Source organism: Neophocaena asiaeorientalis, unplaced genomic scaffold (assembly GCF_003031525.2).
Source record: "Neophocaena asiaeorientalis asiaeorientalis breed wild unplaced genomic scaffold, Neophocaena_asiaeorientalis_V1.1 scaffold185, whole genome shotgun sequence".
Classification (NCBI taxonomy): domain Eukaryota; kingdom Metazoa; phylum Chordata; class Mammalia; order Artiodactyla; family Phocoenidae; genus Neophocaena; species Neophocaena asiaeorientalis.
The window spans coordinates 140,927-151,333 of NW_020171809.1; the positions used below are offsets into that span (position 1 = coordinate 140,927).

The window sequence follows — 10,407 nt, forward strand, 5'->3', positions numbered from 1 at the left end:
GGGACAAGGCACGCCCGGCTTCCGGCCCGGAAGAGGCGGTGCGACCGAGGCCCCGTCGGGCTAGTCGCGCCGCTTCCGCCGGACTAGTCCCAGCCAATCCGGCTCATCTGAGCCAATCCCGGCGCGCGCCGCGGGCGCCGGCCCATTGCAGCCAATGGGAGGTCCGGGCGGCCCGGCTACGCTGGGGGTGGTGGCGGAGGCGGGAAACGCGGCGATGGCGGGCAGACGCGGGGCGCTCATCGTGCTGGAGGGTGTGGACCGTGCGGGGAAGAGCACGCAGAGCCGCAAGCTGGTGGACGCGCTGTGCGCCGCGGGCCACTGCGCCGAGCTGCTGCGCTTCCCGGGTGGGCGCGGCGGGCGCGGGGTTCCGGGATGCCGGGGGCCGGGGAGGGGACCCAGGGGCCACGGAGGCCTCGCCGGCTCCTGAGGACGAGAAGCGAAGGCCTCCTGCGCTGAACTCGCCCTCGTTTGTCCGCGGGTCGGAGCGCGGGGACCACCCTTGTGGTCCCCGAGCCTCAGTGGGACGCGTCTGTGGTTCTGTTTTTGCGCAGCTGCCCCGCGGCTGATATGCAGTAAAGTCACGTGTTTAGTGAGTCTTGACACATGTACACCCAGGAAAGCGTCTTCACGACCAAGAGAATGAGTGTATCTGTGACCCCTAAAAGTTTCCAGGTGCTGCTTTGTAATCCAAGTCTCCGTTTTATCTTGGGTTTCCCGCCCCCCGTCCTTGCATGGCTGTTTACCCTGTGAAGGGTTTTGTTTCATATTTTTAATTTTTTAAGGTAAAACATTGATCTTGAAAACCAGGGGTAGGGAGATGGGGGGGATGCTTTTTAAATTTTTCTTGTTTTTTTTTTTCTTTTGGCCACACTGTGTGGCATGTGGAACTTCACTGACCAGGGATTGAACCCGTGCCCCCTGCGAGTCTCAACCACCGGGGAAGTCCGAAAGTGCTTTTTTGAATGTTTATCATTTTAATCTTTAAGCCAGCCAGTCTACAAATCTTATACAGTTGATCCTTGAACAACATGGGTTTGAACTGCAGTGGTCCACTTATATGCATATTTTTTTCGATAAACATACAGTACTATGAAGTCCTGGGTTGGTGGAATGCAAAAATGCAGAACCTCAGATGTGGAGGGCCGACTTTGGGAGTTGAATATCCTTTTGGTATCGAGGTAGCTCCTGGTACCAGTTCCCCTTGGTTGGCAGTTCCTTTGCAGTTGCCGCCTCCTACCTGAGTTCCTTCTTCCTAAAGCATTTTTCATCCCAGTGTGTCTGCACACTGCTGCCCTTTCTCAGGAAAAGGTCTGAACCTGTCTAAAGTTGTTGTAAAATAAAACTCAAAGTTAGACTTGGGTCAGGGCCTGGAAATTTGGCACAAACTACGAATGTAGATGGAGAGCCTGTCCTCACTTTTTTTTTTTTGTCCTCACTTTTGTGTGTTGTTCTCTTTTGTTTTAGAAAGATCAACAGAGATTGGCAAGCTTCTGAGTTCCTACTTGGAAAAGAAAAGCGAGGTGGAAGATCACTCGGTGCACCTGCTGTTCTCTGCGAACCGCTGGGAACACGTGTAAACACCCCTGTCCTTCTGCCGCTCCCCCCTGCTTCTGTGCCTCCCCCCGAGGCTGAATGCGGCTCTTGTTTCTGAGTGGTTGAGAGTCATGCTGGAGGCTGTACCTTTACAAGGTTCTTTAGGTCACAGATCCCAAAGAGCACTAGTTAATGCTTTTTTTTCTTCTCCCCACCCCCCGCTCCCAGCTTTTTGTAATTAATAGACTTTATGTAATTTTAGGTACACAGAATGCTTTTATTTATGTCTTTGATGAACCAGTGTTGACACATCATTAAGTGAAGTTGAGTTTATGTTGGGGTGTGCCCTCTCGCGCCCTCTTTTTGACTTACATCATCTTGGTGGATTCCCTCTTCACCCTGCACAACTGTTGACGAAGTGCCTGTGGGGTACGCTCTCAGGTGCTTCTGTTTCCATTTACACACGTATGTAGGTAACACACATGTCATCGGAGGTGTTTTGTTTTAACGTGACTGAATGGGACCCTACTGTACAGATTACCTCACGGCTGGCTTCCTGAGGCCACCTCCCGATCTGCACTCTTCCTCTTCTCTCCCGTCCCAGCGGCCTGCTCTCCGGAAAGGCTGCCCCACCTTGGACTGAGGGATGCCAGTGGACGGACGTTCAGGTGGTTGTGCCTTGTTCCCTCTCACAGGCAAGCTGGCACTGCTGTCCTCTGGCTTTGGCTTAGCCGGTGGTCTTGTCTGGAAAGGCCTCCCCCTCCGTGTATTAGATGAAAATGAGGGCAGGTTTACAGTCTTTAACACATCTGGAGTTTATTGACATAAATGTTGTGATTTTCGCTTTTTGTGGATTTCTAGAAAAGTAATGTCAGAGCAACTGAAAATGAGAAACAGTTCTGACTCCATTCCCTAATTGCTGTCTGCTTCGAGGACACAGGCCTGCAAGTCTCTGGGCCATTTGTTCTGCCACAGCTCCCCCTTCTGATTATTCCAGCCACTGCCATCAGATTAGGTTTGCTGACACGTGGAAGTCCTTGGCTGACAGGTCGGATGCCGGGCAGCGCTGTGGCCCCTAGTACCCCTCAGGTCTCGTGTGCAGGGCGGGCCTGGGAATGGGTGCTCAGTTGACCTAGGCTGTTTTGAGTTCACCCTGGTGCTTGGAGCACTTTTTGAGAGGACTCTGGTTACTTCTTCAGCCCCTGGTTTTCTGCCCTTTTGCTGTGCTGCGTCTTTACCAGGTCAGTTGCTGGTCGTGGAAGTCATCTCCCCTCCCAGCTGCTGCGCGGTTTCCCTGGCACTGATTGCGGTAACAGCCTCCGCTTCCCTCCCCGGCTGTTTGTCAAAACCTACTGATCCTCTAGGGCCATCCAGGAATTAAATTCCTGGAAATGAGCAATGTCTCTTACTTTCCATAGCAATTTAGCAATGTTCTTCTCTACCTGTTTTTAAACTTTTTATTCTGAAATAGTTGCAATCAGTCAGGAAAGCTGCAGCAAGAATCCCCGGGTGCCCTTCCCCAGGCTTCACCGGTTAGTAACATTTTGCCACATTTGCTTTACCATTTGCTCACTCTTTTTAAAAATCAAGGGCTATTTTATGAAATGCTGGGTTTACCTGATGTTTCCTCACGAGTAGATTTGGGTTTGCATTTTTGGTAGGAAAACCCCAGAAGTGACATTGGGTCCTCTTGAGGGCATCGTGGCGGGATGCGAGGCCACTTGGATTTCCCCTGATTAGTGAGGGGGCTGCTGGCCAGGCTCTTCCACTAAGTGGCTCTCTTTCCTGTTGTAAAGAGTCAAAAGGGGAACTCATAAACCAAAAGTGCCCCTTTCTGTGAAGCTCACCTCCTAGTTTGTGTTGGTCAGTCATCCTGCTGGAGTCTGTTACTGATTTTCTGATTCTGTCATTTCCGCAACACTGATCAGCTGGCATTCTGTGTAAGGAAGAGCTTTCCTGCCTTCCGCGTCCGTCTATCCGTCCGTCCATCATCAGTGGGTCATAAGCGCTACTGTTAGTCGTTTCGCTGTTCAGATTGTCCCAGCCTCGGCCTGTGGGAACCCCTTCAGGCTGGCTCCTTCGTCCCTTGGACGTGTTTCTGGCCTGACAAGGTATTGCGGCTTTCCGTGCCTCCTGCTTTAGCCGGGGCCAGCTGTTCTCTGCTCTTTGTGGAGGGCGGACTTCAGAGACCGACATCTGCTCAGCTTCTGCACGTGTTCACGTCCCCTGCATCTGTCTGAACCCTGCCATCTCATCCAGCACCCGGGCTCATCTGCCCATCCTGCCCTCCACGGGCTGGTCTTAGGATCACTGCCCCCACCTACGTAAAGCCTGCCTGGGGCTCACGGGTGGTTGCAGCTCTGTCGTTAGAACGGGGGCACATGGTGCTGTATCCAAACATCTCAGGCACGCCTTTGCCCTTCCACTGTGTTCATTTGGGATACGGGTAGGTTCATTTGACTTTGTATACAATTTTAGGTTTTTCTTTTTTTTCCCCATTCTTGTTGATTTCAGTTTTCGAATATGTAAAACATGAAATGGTTCTAAGAGTCAGAATCATACAGAAAGGTCACTGCCCTGCCCATCCCCTTTCCATCCAAGCCCTGCCTTCCCCTGTCGGTAAGCAGGCCCATTCACTTCTAAACAAAATCAGCAGATGCCTGTTGTCTTGACTCACCTTCTGTCTGATACAAAGGCAGCCACCTGTGTGCCCAGTGTGCTTTGCTTTGTTAGCAACGTGTCAGGAGGGTGTTTATGGGGCATCTTTCTCGCTCTCTGTACAGTTGCACCTTCTGTGCTCATGCCATATTCTACCAGTGTTCTGTTCACAAGATTAGGTAGTTTTAAGTGTTGATAATTTGCACTTAGGAATGACGCTGTGATGGGAATGGCGTCTCACTGTTGGAGGTGCCCCCCGCTGTGCTGTTCTGCGAGCTTCTCACCGTAACTCTTTGGTTCCCCAAAGTGCAAGCAGTGCTTCTGGCCCATGCCAAGCCTCTGCACCCATCTTGCTAAGGTCTCGGGGCCGGAGGGTGGTGGGGACCTGCTGCCTCCTGCCGGAGGGTGTCCTGGCTCCCAGGTGGATGCAGGAGCATCCTTCATCAGCTCCAGGCCACGTCCAGCCTTCCCTCCCATTGACCTGGCCCCTCCTCTCCCCGCAGGGCCTGGCCCTTCCACGCCCGGACAGCCGAGCTGCCTCTGGACAGCTGCCGACGCCAGTTGTATTTATCCCCTTTAGTGGAGTTGTCTTTTCGTGCTGGGCTTTGCTGGGAGTGGAGATTCAGAGCCTTGGGGGATGAAAGTCAGGCTACAGATTGCTGCCCGCGTATGATCCCTTCATCATGTTGGCTTCTGAATTGAATTGTGTCCTCAGGGTGATTTGAGCATGAGACTTCAGGGCCTATGAAGCCAGGACCATGGCTCACAGTCATCCTCTTTTTTGTAGGCCGCTAATTAAGGAGAAGCTGAGCCAGGGCATCACCCTGGTCGTGGACAGGTATGCCTTTTCTGGGGTCGCCTTCACCAGCGCCAAGGAGGTGAGTGCAGCTCCGGCCCCAGCACGTGGTTTGTGCCTGGTGTGGACTCAGTGTGGTCCCCATGGGCACAGAGCCGTCGCAGCACAAGTCTCTTCATGTCACTGCCTCTAGGGGTTTGAGATCCCCGTGTTCGCCAGGTCAATTTGGTCTTTCTCGACAAGAAGAGAAACCTTTTTTGTAGCTACAGGTGGTTTTCATAGATACAACTGCATTTTTCATTTGGCCGACACATTTCACATCATACATTTACACATATGGTCCATCGGCAGACCTGTTTCATCCAGCGTCTTGTTTGCGGAGAAGACGGTGAGAGTGTCTGGGGTGCTTTCGTGCTGTGTTCCTGACCCCCTGTTCCAGGGAGCTGCTGTTTCACAGGCATAATGGCAGTGACTACACTGCCCTTTTTTTCTGCTTTTTATTTAAAAATTTTCAAACATATACCAGCAGAGAAAATAAGCCACCCAGCACCGTCACCTGCCTCAGAAGCTTCTGGCCTCTGTGACCCCCAGACACATCATCAGTCCCTTCATAAACATTTCGGTGCACATCCCCAAAGCGGCTTTTCAGAAACCTCGTCTCAGCCGTCCCAGAGTGCCGTCATTCATTCCGTCAGCGCGCGGAGTTCCCAGTGCTCTCAGGAGCCGTTTGATCCGTCCTGTGTTTTTACAGTTCGATTGAATCGGAATCCAGCCAGTTAAGGTCCATTCTTGAAATGTCTCTTGAATCTCTCGATACATAGGTTCCTGCATCTCTTTTCTTCCTTCCGCTAAAATTTTTGAATTTTTTTATTTTCCCAAGTCGCCTGTCAAGAGGCATGGCGTGCCTGGTTATCTCCTTTTTGTGGTAACCGTCTTTGATCGTGGCTAATTCACGAAGGGCTGCAAAATGACAGCCTTCTAACCCTGCCAGTCTGCCCGCACGAGCTAGCTGGGTCCTCCTTTAGGGCAGTCCCCCGAGGTACCGGCCACACGGCTCCCATCTGTGAAAAGCACGCAGGCTCGGGCAAGTCTGACGGGCTCCCTTCTCCAGTCAGGGTGTCCCGTCAGCACAAGGCTCTGAGCCCACAGCTCGGTTCTAACCCTTTTAAATCTTCAGAGCTGTGTGGCTCTCTCTTCCTCTAGAAGTGGGGACACTATTTTTAGAGTTGCGAGGATGGATGAGAGGGGACATGCAGGAGACAGCACACGGGGCGCTGGCGAGCGTCTCCAGGATTGGGGTCTTCCCCTCTCTGTAGAAGGGAGTGATGCCCTGGCTCGTCTGCTGCCACTGCTTAGCCAGAGGGTGTGGGACGCACGCATGATGCCCTCGGTCCCGGGCCCTGAGTGACGCATCCTGGGCCCCGGGGTGTTCTGTCCACTGTGAACGTATTCACATGTCAAAACACAGGAAGGTGATGTGAGAGAAAGCAAAACGCTGGAGACCTAAAGGACAGAGCTGCCGCTGTGTAAGAACTCTCCCCTCAAACGTCAGCTCGCTTTTCCCCCTTTTCGATGAATTCTGAAACCAGGAATGAGACCGCATTAAGCTGGCTCCGTAACGGTTGGGTTCTTCGTCTCCAGAATTTCTCCCTGGACTGGTGCAAGCAGCCAGACGTGGGCCTCCCCAAACCGGACCTGGTTGTGTTCCTGCAGCTGCAGCTGGCAGAGGCCGCCGCGAGGGGCGAGTTCGGCCGTGAACGCTACGAGAGCAGCCCTTTCCAGCAGCGCGCCCTGCAGTGCTTCCAGCAGCTCCTGGGAGACTCCAGTCTGCCCTGGAAGGTGGGTGCGGTGCCTGGGCCCTCCTGGGGGCAGCACTTTCTGGTCCTGGGGTTGGTGCAGGACGTGGGTCGGTGCCCTGATGCTGGCCCAGGGCAGGGCCGCACGGGCAGCGGCTCCAGAGCAGGCGTCCTGCGCCGGGGACCCTGTGCCGAGCCGTCCGTCCAGCGGGCTCCCGTCCCCTGCTGGACGTAAGCTATGCGAGGCCAGCACCCAGAACGCCGAGTCCGTGGGTGTCAGGCAGCGGCACTTTAGCTCCCGTGTAACCGGGTCGAGCGTGGGGCCTTCGTTGACTCCAGGCGCCAGGCGGCCCGCACCCGCCACAGCTGCCACCTCCCTGCTCTCCGTCCCCGCGGCCTGGCGCCCGCCCACCTCAGGGCACGTGACCCGGCGCCCCGGTCCATCCTCCCTGCACGTGTCCACCTGGCATGGTCGCTGCTCCTCTTACTGCTGGCAGTGTCCTCGCCACTCGGGCAGGTCCCAGGGTTTGGGTTCTCAGTTCTGGCACCTCGTGCTTCTCCCTCGCCCTTCAGCTGTGCCTCCCCGCTGTCCTGCTCTGGCTGGTGCTGGTTTGTGGCCAGGGCCGGGGCTCCTCTGTGTGCAGGTCCGAAGTACACCCTTGACCTTTCTGTTTGTCTCCTGTGTGCTTGGGGGTGGAAGGAAGGGCGTGTCTTTCCCCAGATGGAGGCTGCAGCGCGCTGCCTCAGATCCCCGTCATCTCTCTGCTGGCTCGTTCTATCAGCTACTGAATTCCAGAGTTTTCCTCTGGTTCTTCTTTTTTTTCGGCTGTGCCACGCGGCCTGTGTGTGGGATTAGTTCCCCGACCAGGGATCGAACCCCTGCCCCGTGCATTGAGAGCACTGGACCGCCAGGGAAGTCCCTCTCTGGTTTTTTTTAACTAGTTCTACATGGTGTAAGTTCCTCTTGATTTATACTACATTTCAGCACCTGCTAGGAACATGACAAGACTTCACAGCATCAGGAACGTGAAAGGGGAAGGCCAGCGGCGCTCTCCTCTCCTTCCTGCACTGACTTTTCGTCTTGTCTCGTTTCCCGCAGCTTTAAAAACTTCCTTTAATGTTCCTGTAGGGCAGGTCTCCTGGCATAGCATTCTCAGCTTTTGTTTACCTGAAAATTTATTTTTCTTAGTATTTTTCAAATTTTTAAAGCAGTCACAAACTTACAGGAAAGTTGTAAGTACGATACAAGGAACTCTTCCCCAGGACCATTTGAGAATAAATTAGTACCTGACACCCCCTCCCTGTCAAAATGGGGCCAGTCACATGGATCCGCTCCTACTGCCTGACCTCCCGGTCCCACTAGTGACCCTTGTAACAGGACGTGGTTCACAGGCACACCTCTCTGGCCTCCAGCCTGTGACTTTCTCAACCTTGACTTTTTTGAAGGTCGCAACAGTCGCTTTGTAGCCGAACCTCAGATTGACTTTGTGATTGGATCAGGTCGTGTGTCCTTGGTGGGCTGTCGCTGCCCCGTCACGGGCTGCGCACCCTTGGTGTGTCGCGCTCCAGCGATGCTCCCCTTGAGCTCTGGGTTAAGCGGTTCACGGTGAAGTCACTCCGCGTCCCGCTGTGAGGTGGTGCTTTGAAACCACGTAAAAACCTCGCTGCTCATAGACTTCCAGTTCGTTTATATGTTTACACTTGCACGGACTCACGTTTGTACCGCGTACTCACCAGCAACCTGCTTTCCTCGCAATTGGAGGTGCAGGTTGGCCCAGGTCTGGCCCCTGGGTGACCCCCACCCCAGCCCCGGGTCCTTCTGATCAATTCCCCTCACTTCCGGCCCTTCCCGGTCCCGGCCCATTATGATCGATCTCTGGGCTCACCCTGTGCTGTCCCGGCCCAGCGTCCCGAGGTGTCCCTGGTTCCATTTTATGGAGGAAGAGATAGAGGCGGTTATCTGGGCCCCCAGAGGACGAGGGGTGTCCACGTACGCGTCCACACGGGAGGTGCCACACATCGCCAGCTGCCTGGGATGGTTCTGTGCCAGAGCTCTGCAGCTGGGCCGTGGCTGGCAAGGTGACCTTCAGGCGGGGCCGGGGGGCCCGTGGGGAGGCGGTATCGCTCCTCATAGACTTCGTGCCGCGGTTACAGCTGTCTGAACGTGTCTACACCCTGGAGCTTTTCCAGAGTTTACTGCCCCAGAGGCTGCCTAGAGGCTCTTAGTGCCCAGAGCTGAGCCTTGGCTGAGGAGGGGGCTCCCAGGCACGCCTTCCCTCATGTGGCCCGGTATGTGTCCCTCCCTCCAGTGGAGAGTCGCTCCTCTCGTGGGCTGGCCCCCTGGTGACCGAAGAAGGTCCTTGTGTCAGTAAGGTGGGGCAGCCAGCTATCGGGACGAAGCCCATCGTACCAGGGAGAGGAGTTGGACCCAAGTTGGGCTCCCGGCAGAACCTGCAGTACAGGCAGGTCCGGGCGCGGCGGTGGAGGGGCGGGAGTGGGCGCTGCCCTCGCCGCCTCTGCTGGCGGCACCGGGGTCCCCTGGAGGTGAGCGTCTGACCGGGGCTGCAGCCGGGGGGCCAGGCGGCTCGGTCCCAAGGGCCCGTCCAGCTCACTGTCCCTAGGCGAGGCCAGGGCCGGGGGTCAAGGACCCCAGAGGAGCGGAAGCTGTGCCCTCCGGAAGCTGCCCCACCCGCTGAGAACATTAACCTGTCTCTCCCCCCTGCCCCGGCCCAGACAGTCGACGCCTCCAGGAGCATCGAGGATGTCCACCAGGAAATCCGCGTGCTGTCTGAGGGTGCCATCCGGGCCGCTGCACACAGGCCGCTGGGGCAGCTGTGGACCTAGAGGGACAGGACCCCCGTCTGCCGCAAGGCAGGAGCCGCGTGTGCAGTTTCCGGGGGGGCGAAGCGGGACTCCCCAGGGAGTGGCCTGCGGGGAAGCCTCTCCTGCCCTCACCTGTGCCCCGAAGATACTAATAAATTAGTTACTGTGTTTTGCTTACTGAAGTTTCACAATGACTGTGTCCAGGCAGTTCCATCAGGGTCGCTGATGTCCTCGTGGACGTCTTCAGACACCAGTAAAGATGAAATGAAAACAGTTGTGGGCAGCCCCGGGCCCAGCAGGCATCAGCCGTGCCTGGGCTCTGAGCGCCAGCCTGACGTGCCGACCTCACAAGGCCTGACCAGTCTGTGTCCGAGTGGCAGCGTCCCTGTCTCTGAGCACGCCCAGTGCTCGCTTTGCTGTTCCCTCTGTTAAGGTCTGAAATGCAGGTGGCCCTGCAGTGGGCGGTGGGCAGAGCCCCTGTCTGCAAAGCACCACAGGTCTCAGCGCCCTTCTGTGCGTGCCAGGAGACCGGATTCCGAGCAGAAGAGAACGTGACAGTTTAAAGTGTCACAAGACAGTCTGACTAGGGCTTGGGAAAAACCCACATGTGGCCAAGCGGGTTCCAGCTCAGAGGTGGCACCCGCTCCCCGCACCAGGCGGGGTCCCTTCTCATCCAGGTTGAATAGATGTGGCTGCCCATCCACAGGTGCTTGGCAGGTGGGGGCAGTCCAGCCCTCAAGGGAGGACAGAGGACACAAGCGCTGGGGGTGGCTGGAGCTGTGCACTCGGATGGCTGTGCTT

The 10,407-nt window shown here is 55.7% G+C and overlaps 1 protein-coding gene across 9 annotated transcripts; it reads left to right on the forward strand.

The window, feature by feature from the left end:
* Nucleotides 1-192: 192 nt before the first annotated feature.
* DTYMK (deoxythymidylate kinase) lies at nt 193-9,783 on the forward strand. Of its 9 annotated transcripts, none has more exons than XM_024758560.1 (6): nt 201-344; nt 1,465-1,573; nt 2,070-2,228; nt 4,979-5,069; nt 6,629-6,826; nt 9,521-9,783. In XM_024758560.1, the coding sequence occupies exons 1-6, from the start codon at nt 215-217 to the stop codon at nt 9,764-9,766; spliced, it is 933 nt and encodes a 310-aa protein (XP_024614328.1). In that variant the 5' UTR covers nt 201-214; the 3' UTR covers nt 9,767-9,783. The 9 variants fall into 9 exon arrangements, with proteins under 9 accessions (XP_024614805.1, XP_024614328.1, XP_024614545.1 ...); XM_024758777.1 differs by having other exon boundaries at nt 6,701-6,826; XM_024758642.1 differs by having other exon boundaries at nt 2,070-2,204.
* The last annotated feature ends 624 nt before the right edge of the window (nt 9,784-10,407 follow it).

What these genes read in the sequence shown, in the direction of transcription:
- DTYMK (XM_024758560.1), top strand. Translation starts at nt 215, where the DNA reads ATGGCGGGCAGACGCGGGGCGCTCATCGTGCTGGAGGGTGTGGACCGT. An exon ending in GCGAACCGCTGGGAACACGT is followed by an intron (nt 1,574 to 2,069) that starts GTAAACACCCCT and finishes CCTACTGTACAG; the next exon opens with ATTACCTCACGGCTGGCTTC. An exon ending in TGCCTTGTTCCCTCTCACAG is followed by an intron (nt 2,229 to 4,978) that starts GCAAGCTGGCAC and finishes TCTTTTTTGTAG; the next exon opens with GCCGCTAATTAAGGAGAAGC.